The sequence below is a fragment of the Bos indicus genome, chromosome 2 (genome assembly GCF_029378745.1).
Source record: "Bos indicus isolate NIAB-ARS_2022 breed Sahiwal x Tharparkar chromosome 2, NIAB-ARS_B.indTharparkar_mat_pri_1.0, whole genome shotgun sequence".
In the NCBI taxonomy this organism is placed as follows: Eukaryota; Metazoa; Chordata; class Mammalia; order Artiodactyla; family Bovidae; genus Bos; species Bos indicus.
The window spans coordinates 18383551-18406084 of NC_091761.1; the positions used below are offsets into that span (position 1 = coordinate 18383551).

Consider the following 22534-nt stretch of genomic DNA (forward strand, 5'->3'; position numbering starts at 1 on the left):
TAGCCCCCGAGGAGGCGGCGGCAAAATCGCGACCCCGGCCGGCCTTCCGTTCGCGTTTCCGCTGCCGAGCGCTCCCTCCTTCTAGCCCGCCTTCCTTCCACCCCGGGTTGCCCGTTTATTTTCATTGACCCCGACGTCGCTTTCACTTCCTGGATGAAAGGGGCCGGCGCGTCCCGGGAAACCCCTCCCCGGCGGCGGGGCTGGAGAAGCGGGCGCGGCCTACAGCCCCTTCGTCGAGCCAGAGGCTACGCGAAGAGGGCGGGCCAGAGTCCTGACTCCTCCTCATTCTCCTACAGACCCTCGGCTGGCGTCTTACGGGATCCCACTCTCATCCCGGACGCTGAGTCCTGGGCCGACCGCTCCCCGGTATCCTGGGGCCTAAGCCTCAGGGCCCAGAACTAGCGCACGCAGACTCCACTGTGCTCGCAGCCCCTGAGCCAACCCGAGGACTAGCCCCCAGCGCATTCGTCAGTCAGGCGCTGATTTAGGCCTCTCAGGTTTTCCCGTTATTGAGCCTCCGGTCCCTCCGGTGGTTGCTTTTAAAAAAATTAAAGATTTCCTATTTATGTTAACTTTGCATCTTCTTCACATTCGGGGGATCTGAGAAATTATCTCCTAGGAAGGTGGTGTGCCTCTGAGAGTCTTCCGGCAGGGAACAGCGAGGGGCCCCAAGGAATTGTCACCACGCAATATATCGTAGCCACTACTTCATTTAGAACATAAAACATGGGAGCAAGCTTTGGAGTTTATTTAAAAAATGAAAGTCTCCCCTCGCTTTTAGGATTTTTTAAAATTCTATTTGGAAATGACCATCCTTATGTATGCTGCTGCTGCTGTTTAATCTTAAACTGTGTCAACTCTTTGCGACCCATGGATTATAGCCCGCCAAGCTCTTCTGTCCACAGGATTTCCCAGGCAAAAATACTGGAGTGGGTTGCCATTCCTTCTCCAGGGTTATCTTCGCGACCCAGGGATCGAACCCACATCTGGAGCCCTATCCCCATGTATAACTGACAATAATTTTCAGATGTATGGAATTTTGCACACTTTAAAGCTTAAAGCAGCCTCACTGATGGTGCTTTTCTTAGCATCACCGAGGTAGGTAATATCTCCCATTGGAGAACCAGGCTTTAGCTGAAGTCCTAGTTTGGGTAAGAGTATTCGCCTGGAAATACAGTGAATTGATGGTTAGATGGCCAGATGGATATGATAATATACAAGTAGTGGGTTTAAGACCGCGGTGATGGGATAGTAAAATTCATTGTATATATTATAAAGTTTTTCTACTAAAATGTCGAAGGTGAGCATATACGACTCAAAAACTCATATACGACTTTTGTGTCAGACTTGGTCATATCCCTGCTGCGTGTTAACTGTGTGAGATTAAAATAGAATGCCCAAGACTCAAATTACCTCGTTTTCTCGTCTGTGGAATGTGGATAATGACATCTCAAAGAGTTGGTAAGAAAAGCAACAGCATGAAATTTACCCGCACCTCAGTTCAGTTCAGTCGCTCAGTTGTGTCTGACTCTACACAACCCCATGGACTGCAGTACACCAGGCTTCCCTGTCCATCATCTCCCATAGCTTACTCAAACTCATGTCCATTGAGTCGGTGATGCTATCCAACCATCTCATCCTCTGTTGTCCCCTTCTCCTCCCACCTTCAATCATTCCCAGCATCAGGGTCTTTTCAAGTGAGTCAGTTCTTCACATCAGGTGACCAAAGGACTGGAGTTTGTTTCAGCATCAGTCCTTCCAATGAATATTCAGGACTGATTTCTTTTAGGATGGACTGGTTGAATCTGCTTGCAGTCCAAGGGACTCTCAAGGGTCTTCTCCAACACCACAGTTCAAAGGCATCAATTCTTCAGCGCTCAGCTTTCTTTATAGTCCAATTCTTACATCCATACATGACTACTGGAAAAACCAAAGTTTTGACTAGACTGACCTTTGTTGGCAAAGTAATATCTCTGCTTTTTAATATGCTGTCTAGGTTGGTCATAACTTTTCTTCCAAGGAGCAAGTGTCTTTTAATTTCCTGGCTGCAGTCACCATCTGCAGTGATTTTGGAACCCAAGAACATAAAGTCTGTCACTGTTTCTATTGTTTCCCCATTGATCTGCCACGATGGGACCAGATGCTTAGTTTTTTTAATGTTAAGTTTTAAGCCAACTTTTTGACTGTCCTCTTTCACTTTCATTAAGAGGCTGTTTAGTTCTTCGCTTTCTGCCATAAGGGTGGTGTCATCTGCATATCTGGGGTTATTGATATTTCTCCCAGCAACCTTGATTCCAGCTTGTGCTTCATCCAGCCCAGCATTTCTCATGATATAAGTTAAATAAGCAGGGTGACAATATACAGACTTGACATACTCATTTCCCAATTTGGAACCATCTGTTGTTTCATGTCCAGTTCTAACTGTTGCTTCTTGACCTGCATACAGATTTCTCAAGAGCCAGGTCAGGTGGTCTGGTATTCCCATTTCTTTCAGAATTTTCCACAGCTTGTTGTGATCCACAGAGTCAAAGGCTTTGGCATAGTCAATAAAGCAGATGTTTTTCTGGAACTTTCTCGTTTTTTCGAAGATCCGACAGATGTTTTCTATTTGATCTCTGGTTCCTCTGCCTTTTCTAAATCCAGCTTGAACATGTGGAAGTTCACAGTTCACGAACTGTTGAAGCCTGGCTTGGAGAATTTTCAGCATTACTTTGCTAGCGTGTGAGATAAGTGCAAATGTGCGGTAGTTTGAGCATTCTTTAGCATTGCCTTTCTTTGGGATTGGCATGAAAACTGATTTTTTTCCAGTCCTGTGGCCCCTGCTGAGTTTTCCAAATTTGCTGGCATATTGAGTGCTGCACTTCCACAGCCCTCAAATCAAGGGCGACCCCAAGTGGGGAAGGAAGGAAAATGCAAACCTGTAGCCGGTCCCAAATCGCTAGTCAGCTCTGCGGAAAGGCTTTTAACCAGAGGGAGCAGGGGCACCTGTTTACTAGTATGTGGCTTAGCCTGAAACCTCTTAATGTATGACTCTGACCTTAAGAAGGCGCTTCAGGGAAACCCCAAAAACAAGATTGCCTCTCCCGATGCGCACTAGTTCTCTAGGAATCTGAGGAGAAGCTTTTCACTGCCAATCGTGTATTCCTGATTACAACCTCCCACCGTAGTCTTTTTATTTCGTTTTTCGCCAGTTTCAAAAAAATAAAAGAGAGAACTTTACTATCGAACCCTGAGGAAACTGGCTGTAAATATGAGGACTTGGAAAGGAGATGCGATGCAAAAGTACAGTGTTGCCTTAGGGACTGAGAACCGTCCGTGAAAGCGCGGGGTACCACAGGGGTGCAGCCAGCAGCCAACAGACACAAATTCCAAGGGTTGGGCTCGCCGCAGGGGGAAGGGGCGGTGCTACGCTTCACCCCGCCCCTGGCCCTTTGTGACGTAGGACAATGCTCGCCTGCCACGCGTCGGAAATGGGCTACAGCTGCTACCACCCGCCTGCAACTGACACGCTTGCGGGAACGCAGTTATCATCTGGGGGGTGAATCCAGGAATCATGCATTTCTTATTCAGATTAATCCTTTTCTTTTATGTGTGGGGCATTTTTACTGCTCAGGGACAAAAGGCAGAGGAGACCACAGAGGAAGTGAAAATAGAAGTTTTGCATCGTCCAGAAAATTGTTCTAAGACAAGCAAAAAGGGAGACCTGCTAAATGCCCATTACAACGGCTTCTTGGCTAAAGACGGCTCGAAATTCTACTGCAGGTAGGATATGATGAGAACAGCTCCGAGTCCAGTTGATGCACTAAATCTAACCTCCCTCCACCAACCAGAAGCCTAATTTACTGGGTTGTTTGAGGTTGATTTTGAACAGTAAGAGTTCAGCCTTTCTGAACTTTCTAGGAGGAAAATAGGATTTGACACAGTATTTCCCTATTATGTGGAATATTATTTTTTAAATTACGGAAAATGTTGGCCCAAGAAATTATTAAAAATACACTACATCTATACGCTCTCCTCACCACTGCCTATCGTAGTAAGTCAAGGTACTGTTTTTAAGAATGTTCACACTTTTCCTTTGCTGTGGGTTGGAGTCTCCTTACAGAGGATTATGTAGAATAGTTTATCTGGCCTTCAGAAGCACAATATTTACTGACTGGAGGCCGCTTTCCACTACTAGAAGCCACTACAATGACTTTTCTCTGGTGATTTTCAGACCCTGTGTCTCTGTGCCCTGCCCCTTCGTCCCACCACTACTTACTCTGATTTAATTGATGTTTTATTACTCAGAGATAGAATGTCTTTTCTCCTTCTGTGCTACTTCCCTATACAAATAAGATTGGGGAAAGTTAATTCTTTCCATTTAGAAGAAAATAGAGAGATTTATTAAGAAGATACAAATTTTAATCGTGATTCAAATGACTTTTTGAGGCTAAACCTGGACCATCCATTTTTTTTTGGAATAAATACAGAATGGTTAAATCTGTAATTTGGACAAACTATGCAGTTAGGGGCAGGAGACCCATTAAAAAGTTAACTGTTGAGTAGTTTTTGTAAAGATGACAAGAAAAAAGAAAATGAGATGACTCCTAATGACTGCTGCTGCTGCTAAGTCACTTCAGTTGTGTCCGACTCTGTGCGACCCCATAGACGGCAGCCCACCAGGCTTCCCCGTCCCTGGGATTCTCCAGGCAAGAACATTGGAGTGGGTTGCCACCTCCTCCTTCAATGCATGAAATTGAAAAGTGAAAGTGAAGTCGCTCAGTCCTGTCTGACTCTAGCGACCCCATGGACTGCAGCCTACCAGGCTCCTCCGTCCATGGGATTTTCTAGGCAAAAGTACTGGAGTGGGGTGCCATTGCCTTCTCCGCTCCTAATGACTAGCTTTGGGCAAATCAAACCTCTGTCTGGCTATTATGAGGGAAGTTTGAGCCAAAGACCCCACAATGGGATTCCGAATGAGTCTTAATATAGGAAAAGACATGGTTAGAGAGGTTTCCAGTTTTACATAGGAACTAAATATTCAGCTGTATTTTAAAGTTTGATTTTATTTTCCTTCAAATCAACTTACCTGGTTGCTGTTTTTAATTACAGCCGGACACAAAATGAAGGCCACCCCAAATGGTTTGTTCTTGGTGTTGGACAAGTCATAAAAGGCCTAGACATTGGGATGATGGATATGTGTCCTGGAGAGAAGCGAAAATTGATTATACCTCCTTCATTTGCATATGGAAAGGAAGGCTATGGTAAGGTAAAAATATGGTAAAAATAAATCATACACTTCTGGGTATATAGTCAAAAAAATTGAAAGCAGACTCTCAAAGTTACTATGAGTAACTCATCGTTACAACTATGTTCACAGCAGCATTAGTCAAAATAGCCAAAAACTGAAAATAACCCAAATGTCGATTGGCATAAGAATGGATAAACAAAATGTGGTATATACATTCAGTGGAATATTATTCAGCCTCAAAAACGAAAGAAATTCGGATATATGCTACAACATGGATGAACCTTGAATACATTATGCTAAGTGAAATAAGCCAAACACAAAACCAATACTGTATGATCCCACTTATATAAAGTACCTAGAATAGTCAAATTCATAGAGCCAGGAAGACCAGGGTGGTTGCCAGAGCCAGGGGAGAGAGGGTGGAATATAGGCAGTTGTTATTTAATAGGTGTAGAGTTTCAGTTCTGCAAGATGAAATAGTTCTAGAGACTGGGTGCAATGTGGATATACTTACCACCACTGAACTAATTCTACACTTAAAATGGTTACAATGATAAATTTTATTTTAATTGTGTTTTCCCACAATTAAAAGTTTTGAATCACTAAAAAAATGAAAGATCATAACAGGGAGGCCTGGCGTGCTGTGATTCATGGGTCACAAAGAGTCAGACACAACTGAGCAACTGATCTGATCTGATCTGATCTGATAGGGTCCAATAAACTTTAGCTATATGGAATCCAGTCCAGCCCAGTTCTCTCTTTTTACATATCGAGAAATTAAGCCATTGTTGCAATACAAGTCTCTGGCCAGAGTTCTTTACTCCCCACAGAGGCAATATTCATAATTACAGTGTATATTTTATAAACTCTACCTTAGTCATTTAAGTATAAGTTATTTTATTAATTATTATATAAATGTCTATAGAAAAAAACTTTTTGTAAGGAGTACCAAAGTCAAATTCATAAAACTCAGGAAACTGGAACTTATGATTTTAAAGTAAAAGGACAGCATTGGAACATTGTAGAAAGAACATCTGAAACATAACAAGCTATTAGTCACTACTATCCAAATTCAGGAGAAGCCTTGAAATATAGAAAAATGAACAGCTTCTTTCAATATATTGCTATTTTTAAAATCCTTGAGTAAGCTATGAGAACCTAGGTTAAGCAGATACATGAGGAAAATGTTTGCAACATGTATAAACATATATGATGACCTGTCCTAGAAATAGGCAACTTCATAAACAAGTGGCCCACTCACCAAAAAATATAAATGAGTGGATAAAGATGTGCTATAGATACACACACCACACACACACACACACACACACAATGGAATATTTCTCAGCCATAAAGAGGAAAGAAATCTTGCCATGTGCAACCACATGGATGGACCTAAAGGGTATTATGCTAACTGAAAATAAACCAGACAGACAAAGGCATGTATTAATTTTTCCAAAATTAAATTTTTAAAAATCACTAAAGTGGGGCTTCCCAGGTGGCTCCAATGGTAAAGAGTCTGCCTGCAGTGCAGGAGACCTGGGTTCGATGCCTGGGTTGGGAAGATCCCCTGGGGAAGGAAATGGCAACCCACTCCAGTATTCTTGCCTGAAGAATTCCATGGACAGAGGAGCCTGGTGGGCTACAGTCCATGGGTCACAAAGAGTCAGACACAACTAACCGACTACCAAACACAAAAGTGGAGCAGAACAGAAAAAAATTTTTAAGAGGGGAAAATGGGTGGTATGGGTGGTATGGCAGAGAGCTGGTCTCTAGCATTCTCAGTTGGGTCCTTTCTTCCTTTTACTGTGTGAAAACTAGAAAGATTTTTTTTTTGGCTGTGCCCTGTGGTCTGCAGGAATCTTAGCTCCCGGACGAGGGATCAAACCCTGTGCTCCCTGCAGTAGAAACACAGGATCTTAAACACTGGACCTCCAGAGAATTCCCTAAAGAATTTTTACCACCTCATTTTAGTTTGAGTCCTTCTTAACCCCAGCTATTTGAAATATTTAGTATATAATTAAAGTAATTAAGGGTTTCTAAATGAAATATTGTCTTTACACTCCAATATTTCATTGAAATGGCAGGCCCTCTTTAAGGCTGTTGTTTTACTCATTAGAAGAGCTGGTTCCCTTGCCTATTCTTTCCAGCAGGAACAAGGATCACTGCCCCCAAATTGGACTGGAGGGATGTTAGTGATACAAATCAGACTCAGATTTAAAACTCCTAAAGAGACAGTCCAGATAACTACATCTTCACTTTCAAAGTTTTTTGCCACTCATTTGATTCCATCAAAATAGCTCCCACAAAACCATAATTAAGGTATCCTATTTTTAGTTGTAAAGGAGCCTAGGAGAGAGAGAATTGAAGATAAGTTAAATTGAATGTAATCTTGTCCTAAAAACGGTGTCATAGACTGAGCCCAATTCTAGATAAACTAATACAGGCAGAGTTCGCCTTTCAGCCTCCTTAAATCTCATTTTCAGAGTTTCCCTTGCTCTCTTGTAGACAAGAGAGCATTCTACCTGCTACAAGAGCACCCACATCTCTTGTCAACTGGTGCTCATACTAGGTCCTGTTACCACATGGCAAATGATTACTAATTTTATCCTTATTGTAAACTAATTTATGCTTATATATGAATGACTACCCAGGCAACCTAAGCTATTAATAAGCTAGACCCTTGTAGCAAAAATGTATAAATTTGACGTGAAGAAGTTAGTTCATACTCAGTTTGAGGTGTCTTCAATAAATATAATGAACCTCACTAGTATAACAATGTCACCAAAACCTCCATCTTACATGTAAGGAAACTGAAGCCCAACAAAACTATGTTCTTTGGAATGTAGCTAACTGCTAGTTTACCTGTATTATTTATAATAAATTACTAATAGCTTGAATTCAATAATTTTAAAAGCTGCTGTGCAGACCATAAGCAACTGCTTAACACACAATATCTTGATTGAATAAGCTTTTCTAAATAAGTTGTTATTAAGACCTAACCTAAGCTGTAACTTTATTTTAGGTAGTACTTGAAGAAGTCTTTTCTTCTGCACTATTCTTGCCTAATGTCACAGAGCACCTCTGCATGTCTTGAAATGCATGTGATTTGTTAGTGCTTTAACTAACAGTACATGTGGTATGTATAGATTCTTTACATTAACTCCTAAGTCTTCTGATCTTCTAAATACAAGTAATTCTATAGTAAATGCATGTTTTTCTCTTCTTTATACTATCATTTTTTAGTAAGATAAAACTAACTGGCAATTTATTCTATGTTTACAGTTGAATTTGGGGGGAACTTCAACTTGTAATAGTTTTCCTTAAGAATTTTGAATTTGTTTTTAAGTATTGTCAGGAAAAGTTTTTCTTCTGTCATAAAGAGATCTTAATGAGACAGAATGGGGATGGATCTTGTAAAATTATCATTGACTCAATCTTTTACTCTAAAAGTTAGGTAATGTATGTTGGTTGGGATGGTCACATTAGTCATGTGATATATGGGTAGATTTTTGTGTGTCCTGGTTTGGAGATGACTGATCTACTTCCGGAGAAGGCGATGGCACCCCACTCCAGTACTTCCTTTGGCTGTAACTTTCGAGCTTTTTTCTTTGAATTATATAAATATTTTAGCAAGAATCCTCCACTTTTTCATTAAAAAATTAGTTTTCATTGAAGAACAAACAGCCATTTTTTAAGATAAGTGATAGACACCATTCATTCAACAAATATTTGAGTAACTATATTTTTGAGTAGCTATATATTTGGTGACAAAAGCCACCCACTGCCAGTCACTTTTATGAATGGCCATCTGAAGAGGCCATAGCTTGCTAAAATCATCTGTGACATTACTTAATTGGCTAACTTTATTAAAGGGAACTATTTAACTTAATACTTAAAAGAGTTTTTTTGTGATTAGAATTTTCTTCATGAAATTGTTACTGGTTTGTTCTGTTATTGCAGTATTTTTTGTCTATATGACAAATCTGACAAACAGGTATATTAAGACATATATTTTATTCATATTTCCAAATAACTGAACAAAATCATTTTCTAAAAGATACTGATCTTTGAAATATTTCTGACTGTGAATTTCTTCTCTGCACTAGCTCTTTCTTGTATAATGCTGGAGTATATTATTAAAAATTACATGAATTATATTTATTTAAATTTAATCAGGAAATGGTCCCCTAAGTCTTTAGAACTTACATGTTTTGAAAACATATGAGAAAACTGTTCCTAAGAAATATTTAGAAAGCAATTTTTATAAATATGAAATAATACAATCGTAATGCTCTCATGGCTATTTGTAAATAAATATTTGACCATTATCCTCATGAAAGTTAAACTGTTAAAATTCATACCTTTAGCAGAAGGCAAGATTCCACCTGATGCAACATTGATTTTTGAGATTGAACTTTATGCTGTGACCAAAGGACCACGAAGCGTTGAAACGTTTAAACAGATAGACGTGGACAATGACAGGCAACTTTCTAAAACTGAGGTAATTCAAACAGACTTCATATGGACAGTACTCTAAATTGTTATTCCCATTTAAATACATCTGTGTTAAAGCTATTATGTTTACTTCTATCTAGCATGGGCTAATTAATTTGCTTTCATAGAGCTAATTACAAAAATATTAAATTCTAAGAAGAAAATGTTCTTGTTTAATATAAAAGTTGAAAGGGAGTCAACCTGTTTAATTTCCTTTCTTCCCTGCAAGAGGGTCATTAAAATACCAGACTAATCTCTACAGGCATCATGACTCTAAAAATAGAGTCATGTGACCCAGCAATCCCATTCCTGGACGTAGATATAGACAAACCTATAATTTGAAAAGCTAACAGGCACCCCTGTTCATTGCAGCACTATTTACAATATCCAAGACACAGAAGCACCCTAAATGTCCACTGACAGACAAATGGATAAAGATGTGGTATACATACATACATACAATGGAATATTACTTAGCCATAAAAAAGAATGAAATAATGCCATTTGCAGCAACGTAAGTGGACATAGAGATTATCATACTAAATGAGCTGAAAGACAAATATCATATGATATCACTTACCTATGGAATCTAAAAAAATGATACAAAATAGAAACAGACTCACAGACATAGAAAACAAACTATGGTTACCAAAGGGGAAAGGAAGAGGGAAAGGATAAACTGGGAATTTGGGATTAACAGATCCACACTACTATATATAAAATAAACAAGGACCTATTGTATAGCATGCGTGTGCATGCATGCTCAGTTGCTCAGTCATGTTTGACTCTGACCCCATGGACTGTAGCCCGCCAGGCTCCTCTGTCCATGGAATTCTCCAGGCAAGTACAGTGGAACAGGTTGCCATTAACATTCAGATGTTAATCTCTGAGTATGTACCATTAACCATCTATAACCTCAGGAGAAGCTAATTTGAAGATCTGTTTCTCTTCAGAAAATTGCTTCAAAGGTTGAAAAAAATAAAACCTCAAATAGCCTTTAAAATTTTTATATCACGTATAATAAGTAGTCTGAGATATGTTTCTTGAAAGTTTTCTCAGAGTTTCTGGAAATTTATTGTGGTGTCTTTTTTATTAAAGCAACATTATTTTGGCCCTCTAGATAAGTCATTACCTGAAAAAGGAATTTGAAAAAGATGAGAAGCCACGTGACCAGTCATATCAGACTGCAGTTTTAGAGGATTTTTTTAAGAAGAATGACCATGATGGTGATGGCTTCATTTCTTCTAAGGAATACAATGTCTATCAACATGATGAACTATAGCATATTTTTATTTCTAAATTTTCTTAGCTATTTACTGTATTTTATATATAAAACAAAGTCACTTTTCTCTGCATTGTATTTTCTGTTTTTCCCTCATGAACATATTTTGATCCTTCAATACATGTAATATTGGAATAATAAATGTGAGGCTTTTTTGCAAAATTTAACTTTCACATAGGCATGATTGTGTTTCCTATTGCTTTATTCTGTTAACATGAATTGCAGTACCATGAAATCGACCTCTGTGTCGTATTAGGCAATTTTTTCCCCTTCAAGTTATAGGAAGACACCTCTGTCATAATTTACAAGTTCTTCCCAACTCTAACCTTAACAGCATGTATAGATATGTAAATACTTAAAGTACCCCATATTTTAAACATATTTAATAGGAACCCAAGAATTAACATTTCACTTGTTTTATACATTTCATAGCATTACAGACAGTAAGATATAAAAATCTACCAGGCTTCCCTGGTGACCAGTGGTTAAAACTCTGAGCTTCCACTACAGGGGAAATGGGTTCACATTTCACATGGCACAGCCAAAAGTAAAATCATATGACCGAGGAATCTTCCTTTAGGATGCGTGCAGGAAAGTACTAGTTATAATAATATGTCCCACAGCGAGCCTCAACACAGTGTCTGTACTTTATGGTGCAAGCTTCTGGCCTTGGGTATTTGTTCCAGTGGCTAATGTTTGAAAGAGACTTGATCAGACCAAAGGCTCTGTGCCTCTGTCTTAGAGCATGCGTCATAAAGTCTGCACTGCTCTGACTTGTGCACTCCCTCAGACATCATTATGAATGTGCTACACCGCTTCCTTCTCGTAGGCCTTTATATCTACCATCCCTAACTTTTTGTCTTGATAGTTTTAAATTGATGCTATGGCATTTCTCAAGTCTCCCTTTCTCTGGGTTTTTCTATCCGATGTCATTTCATTTCACAATGTTCTTATTATTAACCATGAGCGAACAGCACAAACTGGTATGCCATCAAATTTTTGGTAGATGTGTAGAACTTATTTTACACATGAAGGATACATGAGGATATCTACTGAGGATATAAAGTGCCATGGCAATTTTGTGTCATCATCAAATCATTGTGGTCTAACATGTTGAGAATAAGAGGTAAGAGATGCTGTAGAAGATCATGCTGGTACCCAAGAAAGGACACATATTTATTGGATCAAGTAAGATTTGCCTACTGTGTATGTAGAAAATCGTGTGTGTGTGCGTGTTAGTCGCTCAGTCGTGTCCGACTCTTTGTGACCCCATGGGGTGTAGCCCACCAGCCTCCCTGTCCATGGAATTCTCCAGCAAGAATACTGGAGTGGGTTTCCATTTCCTTCTCCAAGGGATCTTCCTGACCCAGGGATCAAACCCAGGTGTCCCGCATTGCAGGCAGACTCTTTAGCATCTGAGCCACCAGGGAAGCCCATAGAAAAGTGTGCTTAGGTAGTAAATAGCTCTATTCAAAACAAGTAAGTTTAAAACAGTTTTTTCCATTTTATGAAACTTATACTCCTTCTAAACCACTGTTTATTGATTATCTTTTAACCTCTTTATATATACAGCTAGAAATCCTACAATTTAAAAGTATAAGGGGACTTTCCTGGCCATTCAGTGGTTAGAATTTTGCCTTCCAATGGAGAGTGTGGGGGTTTGATCCTTGATCGGGGACCTAAAATCCCACTTCCTGGTCAAAAAAAACAAAACAGAAAACAGAAACAATATTGTAACAAATTCAATATAGACTTCAAAAATATTCCACATCAAAAAAAAAAGTCTTACAGCATAAGGGCAACACAAATCCCACTAGGTTAGTGAATCTCACATATGTGTAGCACAGAGCTGGACACTTCAAAAAATAAAAACATTTACTATCTTTTCCTGTCTCCCAATATTTCTTCATTCCCATAACCCAGTTTTATACCTCCTCCTCACTTAATCTTCGACTTTCATCCCTTTACTTTCCTCAGAAAACCCTGCTCAGTAGTAAACTTAGGTTGACAACACAATATTATACTTTGGTTTAGAAACTGTCCCCATGTCAATATTCATATAAAAAAAAAGTCACTAGAGCCTTTTTTGATCAGTATACTCATATTTGCATCTGAATTATATACTCTACAAAATGAAAATGTCATGAAAGCTACACTGGAAATTATCCTATGACACTGTTTCTAATTCTAACCTTTCTATCCCATTGTTTTCATACCAAGTACTTTTAGGTTTTAAAAAATCATAGATGATGTCATATGAATATGGAAATTTACTTGAAAACTATTCACGTTTAAATAAATAAAATTTTAACCCTTCTACATACATACAGTAAACAAGTAAACATTTCATATTTACACAATTGCCTAACACCTTCATTGGCATATGCCTAGTAGTGACTGCTGTACTATATACTTTGAGTTCTGGAATTTTAACAGTACTTCTGTAATTATTTTAATAATGCAAGTAAGTGCAAGTGCAAGTCACTCAGTTGTGTCTGAGTCTCTTTGACCCCATGGACTATACAGTCCATGAAATTCTCCAGGCCAGAATACTAGAGTGGGTAACTTTTCCCTTCTCCAGGGGATCTTCTCAACCCAGGGATAGAACCCAGATCTCCCGCACTGCAGGCGGATTCTTTACCAGCTGAGCCAATTATTTAGGTTTGTGTATGAAAAAATTTCATACGTCTTACAGACTAGATGAAAAAGGTCTCTGAGAACCAAGTATGTTAAATGTTTTAAACACTTTCATAGAAGAGAAGTAAATGTGTCCCAGCTGCCTTAACTTTAAAATGACCATAGTGAGTTCTTTTTTTTTTTTTTTTCATAGTGAGTTATAAAGACAAAGCTGGTGCGCACATATATACCTACATCACTGAATGGCAGCCCATTACTACTATCAGTCACACTTAACTATGTACACAAAACCCCATACTGAGCTCAGTGTGCTTTTAATTTGATACCACAATTAAACATTTAGGATTACATTAAATTATTAACACATTTTTCTCATTTTACCAGACCTAGGGCAATAGTTAAAGCATCAAAAAGTTGCCACTTGTGCCTTCCTGTCATCCTCAAATATTGAATTAAAAGTCGATTAAAAATAACACATATCTCAAAAGTTTTATATGTAAAATGGTAGACTAAGTTCCAAAGTATATGCAACTGGCAGATTTTATGAAGGAATGTCTATATTCCGAATTTTATATGTAAGCCTTTGCAATATAAACAATATTATTAATCTTCATGACAATTTCTGAGGTAGACACTATTATCATCTCCGTGTTATAAATGGGAAAAATGATGCCCAGACAGGTTAATTTCTCATTCCTCTTCCTCTTTAATTTGCTACAATTCATCAAAGTGAACCAAGATAATTTTGGAAAGGTGTGTGGCACAGTTGCACCCAAAACACCAGCAAGGTACATTCATTTTCCATTTTATTTCATTCTCTTGTGCCAAATATCAAAACAAGGAACTGCATGAAGTCGCACGTACTTCTGCCCATCAACAGAGCACTGAAAACACCCGTAAACTGTCTCCCTTTTAAAGTTCCCCATTCCACAGAGTATGCAAGGTCCTTTTGGAATGTTGTGATTAAGTAAGTTAACACGGATGTGAGTACCTTCTTTGAGTGAAATATCACTCATGCTGAGAGGTTTGTCATAATAGTCAGAAAAAAGATCATCTAAGTAAAGCTGTGAACGAGAAATGGCATCCATCACTCTTCTATCTAAAAGGATAAAAACAGACACGTGTTAAAAGTCAAATAAAAAAATGTATAGCCAGACTGCATTTATAACTATGTGTAAATCTAAACAATCAGTCGTGAAATTTGGCTTTAAAATTTTTAAAGACAAGATTAATAAAGAGAACCTCAAGTGTTAATCTGAGAAGGAACAAAATCTTCAATGGACATACTTCTTTCAAATAGTATATTTCTCAATCTGTAGAGCAGTGCAAATGTTGCTGTTTCTTCCCTTTCAAATCCTCCTTTTGACACTGAAGTGACACAAAGGTCTATAAAAAAAAATTTTAGAAGATGTTATAATCTGAACAACTCATATTTTATTGGGAGTTTTAATTGTGGTTGAATTCTGGCACATGCCATTCACTTTATTTTTTAAGTTAAATTTCACATATTTTTAGAAAAGGTAGCATTTTACATGGTACAAAATTCAAAGAGTACAAAAAGAGGATACAACGATAAATAAGTCTCTTCACTGACCCCAGCTTCAGCTTTATACCCCAGGGGTAACTACTGTTGTGTGTACTTACAGAAATACTCCGTATATTTCACAGGCATAAAGGCTATGTACCTATGTATGTAAGTATGTACATATATAAAATTTTAGGTTCCAAGATTAATAGATATACATCTCTTTAAAATATCATAGAGATTATTCCATGTCAGTAGTATCTTTAGTGCTAATTCTTAACAGCTTCACAGTATTCTATTGTGTGGAAGTACCTTAGTTCACTAAAGGGAACAGGTTTTTACAATTATACTGATCATTAGAAGTATAAACTGATAGAATTGATACAGTCATCAGAATTTAAAATTACATATATTTTAGTCTTATTTACACTTCTAGGAATTTATCCTATAGACATATGTACACACATGTGAAATTTATACTGAGGAACAGACTGCTGTAACATTGTCAGGTTTTGAAGGATTCTTCCTCGCTACTATATCACTGTCATTACTGGCAATCAATTTAAACCAAAAAGCTGCTGAAAAACACGTGTCATTCCAATTCTTTGCAAGCATTACTTATTAGCATATTAGCATGTCTGGGGTCATAAACAGAGCAAGTACATTATTATCTACTTCTATTGGGTCTGTGCCACATTTTTTATTAACTTTAACGGTGCTTTCATTTTCTGATGAGTTACCTCTATGTTAAATACCTGTGTTAAAGGATATTTTCATAATTCCAGCCAACATGGTGATCTAGGAATTAATAAGCAGGTAATGAAATAGAAGGTGTCTCAAAAGACTCAGTGCAATTTTAAACTTTAATACACTGTGCTTGGATACCCCAGGCTGCTGCTGCCGAAGTAGAAATGCTACAAACTGGCAAAACATTACTTGATAGTTTACTTGAATTTCTTCTAAACTCATTTAGTTTTGTAAATCTTAGACATTAAGCTTTTTAATTTTTTGTTTCAATCCCTCCATCTTAAGGTTATTTCCAAGCTTCTACTATTACGAACTATCTTTATACACGTCATTTCACATATGTGTAAGTATATGTGTAGGATAAATTCCTAAAAGTTTAAATAAGACTAAAATATATGTAATTTTAGATTCTGATGGACATTATCAATTGTATCAGTTTATACTCTAATGATCAATATAATTGTAAAACCCTACACCCTTTAGTGTCCCAAACAAAATTTACTTAACATGTTTTGTTTTGTTTTTTTGACTCCACATTCTCTCTTCCAACAGAACTGCAAAAACAAAAACAGGCCTAAAAATGTTTATAAAAGTGTTTTTACGGACTTATGGTTGCCAGGGGAGGGGTGGGGAAGAATGGGAGGAAGGATAGTTAAGACAGTCTGGGATGGACATGTATACTCTGCCGTATTTAGAACGAATTACCAACAAGATCCTCCTGCATAGCACAGGGAACACTTCTCAGTGTCCTGTGACAGGATGGGAGGGGAGTTTAGGGGAGAATGGATACATGCATATGTATGGCTGTGTCCTTTTGCTGTCCACCTGAAACTGTCCGTATCGAAACATTGTTATAGTATAGTATTGTTATAGTTATCGCTATACTCCAATACAAAATCAAAAGTTTAAAGGAAATAAAAAACAACAAAAATGTTTATAAATGGCCTTGCCTAATCCTTGGGTTATACCTAGACTTGAGCTGATTGGTCTCCTAATACTAAAACTTGATGCAATGTAGAAATTTAAAGTGACCTGAACTGCGGCATCATATACGATGACGGTTTAAGGTTTTAGGTAGTCCAGGGTCAGGAGAGCTGGGTCTATGAAAAGAAAACCTGAAGAAAGGTTGTCTTATGCTAGCTTGGGTGCCCTGACACTTTCCTACTGTGTATACCTCCTCTATTTGCCATCTTCAATAACTACCTGCGTGAGTCCTAAATCACTTCAGTTGTGTTCGACTCTTTGCGACCTCATGGACTGTAGCTTGCCAAGCTCCTCTGTCCACGGTAGTCTCCAGGCCAGATAATGGACTGGGTGGCCATGCCCTCCTCCAGGGGATCTTCCTGACCCGAGGATCAAACCCGTGTCTCTTAATGTCTCCTGCAATGTTAGGCAGGTTCTTTACCACTAATGCCACCTGAAAAGCCCAAAAACTACCTTTTAGAAGGTTATTTTTTTTATTTTCCCATGTTAGTCAAGGAAATACTTTGCCAGTGGATTGCATTCTAGCTCTCAACTATAACTGGAAGTGGGGTGTTGGGAAGTCTACAGCTTTCCCCAAGAAACAGGAATGAGGTTATGGGGAAGGAGGGACTGTTGGGTCTTTCCCAGTCATTTCACCCAAGCATAATATCGACAGTGCTGACAGCATCACTCTGCATCACTAGACACTCAGGGAAAGATAGAGACAGAGATTTTCACTACAATAATTTCAGTGTTTCACGTAAATCATTCACTCACCAAAGGCACCATCCAAGTAAATGAAGAGTTCAAAAACACTGAAAGCTATGGTTGTATGTGCTGGAAAAACAATAGCTTTGTCCCTTCCCTTGGGATTCTGTTCATCCATAAAATGAAACTATATTAAATAAATTAAACAACATTGTTAAGGAGTATAACATGTAAAGGATATATTTTTGGAAAAACAAAACATTCCCTACAATCCTACCAAAAACAAACAAACTCTTCCACCCCTCCAAGTAAAGAACTATCCTACTTGAATTCAACTATTTATAGCAGAGGTTCAAATAAATGATTCAATGGGGACTCCTGATCTATATTAGGAAATACTTACCACTTTCTCATTTGCTTTGTATCCAAGCCAATGACTAGTGCTACCACAAGGGTGATGCTTTGGGTCATAGGAACCTTTTCCTTTCAAGGTAAATCCACTGCCTTTAAGGGCTACATTTGTTTTTAGCCTATTGTATCCACTGTTTCAAAGCCCCCAGAGCTGTCTGCAGCTTTCCAAAGCAATCACCAACAATTAAGTGTTTCATTCAGCTCATGCCCCCAAAACGATCCAATATTAAACAATTTGGTGGGCACTTAAATGTAGCCACTTCATTTGCAAAGACTTGAAAAGATTATCACTGTATTCTATCTTTCTAATAATTCATTTTAATAAAACAAATCATCATTATGTGTCATTATTAGGTGAATGGCAATGACAAATAATGTCATAATTGAGCTAAAAATTAAAACACAAATAACTTTCCAAGATTTTTTAAAGGACTTAACATTGAATGAAGCATGTTTGGCCATTGACAATGTTATTTTAGAAAAATTAATATAAAAATATAAACTCAACTTTTAAAATTCAAGTATAAACTCTATCACATAAAAATAAAATCGAAGAGTTCCATAAACACACTCAGTCTGTATTCTTAAAATAGCATTTAAACAGTACCCTGAGGGACTCCATTGTGCACATTATTTCACAAAGATTAGTGTTTTTTTACATTACTTTACATGTTTATAATTCAAATTTTCTTGGATTCCTTTCTTCATATTCTAAAATAAAACCATTAGCGTGCAAAATCCTATATACAATTGCAGCTCTTTAATTTCAACATTTGACAAAATATACAAGGCTCTTGAATACTTAAATTCCCATTGCAGCTTTTGAGTACGAGAAATCCAAGGCATCTAATGGTTTACCCTCATGGCTTCCCCACGAATTCCAGCGTGCACAGACAGTGAGCACTGCCGTGTGGTTCGGATGCTTTCCATGACCACACACAACACTGCCTTTCTGCTGCTCCTTGACTGACGTATCAAACTGTGGTCAAAATTAATTTTTCTAAAATCAAGAAGACAGACATTCACAAGAATCTGTGTCATCTAACTATGTATAATCAAGTACACTTTTGCTTAACATGTGTTACTATTCATGATCCACCTTAATTAAAAGTAAATCAAGGCAGTCCTAATACAAATCAGAAAGTATGCTCAAAAGAAATTTAATAATCTGCCTCTCCTATTTCGTTAAAACATGTGTACTAGAGGAGTCTGTTGGAGGAAACTTTTAGTGTATTTGTTGCAAGCAGATTCTTGAAGTCTTGTAATCTCATAATTTAGCAAATGTGTGCAGAGTCGAAGCGATCTTGCAGAACAATTAAATTTTGTTTAAACCAAATGATTCTGGATATCTACACTTATCCAAAGTTTGAGTGTATGACTAATTTGTAGAATTTCAAATAAATCAAACAAATTACTCTAGTAAAATATAACTGGAATGTTTTAAACACTTTGTAATGAAGTTTATATAATTAAAATGTTTAAAGAAAACATGGAAGTCTATTAAGGATTATTATACTGACCGTGTAGTAATTTCCTTGAGTAACGTTGATACTTCCACTTCATGTTTGGTTACTACACCAAATGAAGCTTTTACAGCAATGGAATCTGATCCAGTAACGTTAATCCCAACATCATTCACAATATGGTTGCCTCGTCTTCCATAGAGTGAAACGTCTGATTCATCTTCATAATTCAGTAGCTGATAAGATGAAATACCTTTAAAAAAAAGAAATCAATATTTTAAATGTCTCGAATTCATCTAATGTAAATATAGAGTAATACATTAATTTATCATTTAAAACTTGATTACCCAAATGTTGAGAATGGTACCATCTCAAATCAAGATGAAAAAGAGCAATTCAATTAATTTGACAAGAGAAATAAATATCCAGAGTACTTTAAACGAACTCAAATTTTCTTTCAGCCAACAGAACACTTAAGCATCAAGATCCAATGACTAGTTGAAAGAAAAACAAGTGTTTATAAGAAAAGTTTGGCAAAATGTCAATTTACTTTCTAAACTAGCCTGTTAATACATTTCAGCTTACCAACCATAATAAGAGAATTAAAAAATAAACACAAATTAATTTAATCTCATTTAACCATGTGAGACAGGTAAGACTGAAGAGCAGCCCCATTTTATAAATGAAGAAATATATTATTATGCCATATTCTAAACTGATCTGATTAAAACAACTTATAAAATAACTAAAATTAAATTATACAATACTTATACATTTGAAATTATTCAATCAATAAGAGATTTGCTACTATACAAACATTAAGCATTGTTAACATTATTACTGCTACAGTAATAAAAGTTGCTTTCATCAATGAAAATGTGTAAATATTACAAACATAAGTAGCACAGACCACCTTCATTTAGATTATGAATAATATACATGAATGAGAAATCACTCCCAAACAAACATTGAAACTTACCAGCTGAAATTTCTCTGTCTCCTAGAAGAATATCTTTCAGTGTAAAAGGTGTTGAGGTAAATTTATATCTAGGAAACAGAAAACATCGCTTCTTTTTTACCACCAGACTTAGAGGTTGGTATTTGTCAGCCTCACTGAGGCTTGGAACAGGAACTAATCTCCCTCCATCTCCAACTTGTTTGACAAAGCTCTTGGTAGCAGCAGCAAACATATTAATACTGAATCAAAATGTCATCCACTGCAACCCTCAGATAACAAATCCATATTTTCAAAGAAAATCGGGCATAAAACTCAGCCTTGCTTGATTTTAAATATAATTGTACACGTAAAAAATACAAAGCGTGGTCTCAGCAAGTAGCTTACCACTATACAATTCACAACACTGCCTCCCTGGTATGCTCAGGCAATGAATTATAGATTAACAGTGTAAAATGATACACTAATAGCAAGTCAATTTGGAATTGCAGTCTATAATACTAAAATATACACAGAAAACTAGTGATCTTTAAATATCACCAATGTCCTTGATGAGGCTCACAGTTGATAGTGGTTTGCCAGGTTTGAAGGAAGCAAATAGCCCTTTGGGGAACAATACAATTTAGCCACTAATATTAGCCCTGGACACCATCTACAGTGGACCCAGTCCAAAGGGGAGTCCTTCACAAATCCATCATGCCAATATTGGCAACAGAAAAGTACTGTTTCTGTTATAGTCCAGTTTATTCTTTGAACATTTCATTCATTTTCCTTGTATGTTTACAAAACCAAGTGATTAATATAAAAATAAATTCACAGAATATAAGGAAACAAATGCATGCAGAACTTTATAAAATACTAAATGAAACATATTTAATGTAACTGCATCAACTCTGACAGGGGTTTCTTATCTTAAGCTATTACATAGTAGCTCTTTGAAATAGAGTCCTGCTGCATTTATTTTCGTTTCACCATTATTATCCCAGTTACTCAACATTTAAGGAGAGCAGTATAAAGTTGAGGCTTGTTCTTAAGGAATTTTATGGCTAAAAATAAATTTTATAAACAAATCTGAGTGCTGAAATAATGTACTGCCACAGCTACGTGGATGTTAACATTCTGAAATAGTGGCTACGTGGTATTTAAAGTAAGATATTCGTTAAAATATATCCATGAAAAGCAATTGATAAACTAACATCTATACAAGGGGGAGGTGGAGGAAGATAAAAACAGGCTTAATTCAAGCCTCAATCAGCTTGATTAGATTCCGGGTAATTTTTTTTTCATTTGATCTCTAGTATCCAGGGTTCCAGAGTAACAAACAAAAAGTTTCTAATAATGTCCCTTCGTGTGAATAGAATTGTGCGAGGCAATCTCCAGAAATGAGAAGACACAAGGAGTCATTTCTGCACGTGGCAAGCAAAACCCCTAGAAGCCATAGGACACTTAATGTCGCTGTCTGATCCCCAACAAAGGTGGTACATCCCAGGCATATGCCATCACAACCAACATAGGTGTTCAGAAACAGCATTAATTAGAAACAGTTCCACAGAAAATCCTTCGTTTACTCCTAACGTGCCTTGCTGGGATCCGCTGGCCCAGCACTCACCAGGCGACGAAAGCCTAGAAGACAATGGAGCCCACCCCGGGTGAGAGGCGCGGGTCTCCGGACGTCCCCGGGAGCACCTAAACGCGGGGCTCCAGGACAGGAGGACCCACCCGAGCCCTCAGGAGCGGATATACTGCGAGTTTTAGGCTTCGGGCCCAGGCCCGGGGAGGCTCTCCAGCAATTCTGCACTTGGAATTTTGAAATTATTTTCTTAAAGTGACGTACCCCTCCTTTCCCCCGTCCCCATAACCTGGCCAAAAAAAAAAAAAAGGCTGAGCTTAAGGCCTCAAAGACTCAAGCCTGCCTGCCTGGCGACAAGCCTCTTTCTGGCCAGGGAATGGCCTCCTTTTAAGGACACAGAACCGCGGTCTCCCCGAGCCGGTGGGCCGAAGGCTGGGCACCAGTTGCAGCCGAGGAAGCCCGGACTAGGAGAGAGGGAGGGACCGGGCGCCAAGGAGCCCGGCGAGCCGGTGGGCGGGGCCGCTAAGGAACGCGGCCGAGCAGGGA

General features: G+C 37.9%; 2 protein-coding genes across 5 annotated transcripts; one reads left to right on the forward strand and one right to left on the reverse strand.

Annotated features, from left to right (window-relative positions):
• Positions 1–3447: 3447 nt before the first annotated feature.
• FKBP7 (FKBP prolyl isomerase 7) lies at positions 3448–11182 on the forward strand. 4 transcript variants are annotated; one of them, XM_019970087.2, is made up of 4 exons: positions 3448–3762; positions 5092–5243; positions 9604–9734; positions 10848–11182. In XM_019970087.2, exons 1-4 carry the CDS (start codon positions 3554–3556, stop codon positions 11007–11009), a joined length of 654 nt encoding a protein of 217 aa, XP_019825646.2. In that variant the 5' UTR covers positions 3448–3553; the 3' UTR covers positions 11010–11182. The 4 variants fall into 4 exon arrangements, 3 of the variants coding, with proteins under 3 accessions (XP_019825646.2, XP_070659088.1, XP_019825639.2); XR_011570694.1 differs by lacking the exon at positions 10848–11182 and adding an exon at positions 8256–8369 and having other exon boundaries at positions 3449–3762; positions 9601–9738; XM_019970080.2 differs by having other exon boundaries at positions 3451–3762; positions 9601–9734.
• A 3150-nt stretch (positions 11183–14332) lies between these two features.
• On the reverse strand, positions 14333–22504 carry PJVK (pejvakin). The gene is made up of 6 exons (XM_019970099.2): positions 20443–22504; positions 19521–19716; positions 18859–19000; positions 17659–17776; positions 14934–15032; positions 14333–14745 (listed from the first exon to the last, which is right to left on the reverse strand). The coding sequence occupies exons 1-6, from the start codon at positions 20651–20653 to the stop codon at positions 14453–14455; spliced, it is 1059 nt and encodes a 352-aa protein (XP_019825658.2). The 5' UTR covers positions 20654–22504; the 3' UTR covers positions 14333–14452.
• Positions 22505–22534: the final 30 nt, after the last annotated feature.

What these genes read in the sequence shown, in the direction of transcription:
- FKBP7 (XM_019970080.2), top strand. Translation starts at nt 3,554, where the DNA reads ATGCATTTCTTATTCAGATTAATCCTTTTCTTTTATGTGTGGGGCATT. An exon ending in ATATGGAAAGGAAGGCTATG is followed by an intron (nt 5,244 to 9,600) that starts GTAAGGTAAAAA and finishes TCATACCTTTAG; the next exon opens with CAGAAGGCAAGATTCCACCT. An exon ending in GGCAACTTTCTAAAACTGAG is followed by an intron (nt 9,735 to 10,847) that starts GTAATTCAAACA and finishes TTGGCCCTCTAG; the next exon opens with ATAAGTCATTACCTGAAAAA.
- PJVK (XM_019970099.2), bottom strand. Translation starts at nt 20,653, where the DNA reads ATGTTTGCTGCTGCTACCAAGAGCTTTGTCAAACAAGTTGGAGATGGA. An exon ending in TTCGTGGGGAAGCCATGAGG is followed by an intron (nt 17,777 to 18,858) that starts GTAAACCATTAG and finishes TATTTAATATAG; the next exon opens with TTTCATTTTATGGATGAACA. An exon ending in TTACTTGGATGGTGCCTTTG is followed by an intron (nt 15,033 to 17,658) that starts GTGAGTGAATGA and finishes TTTTTTTTATAG; the next exon opens with ACCTTTGTGTCACTTCAGTG.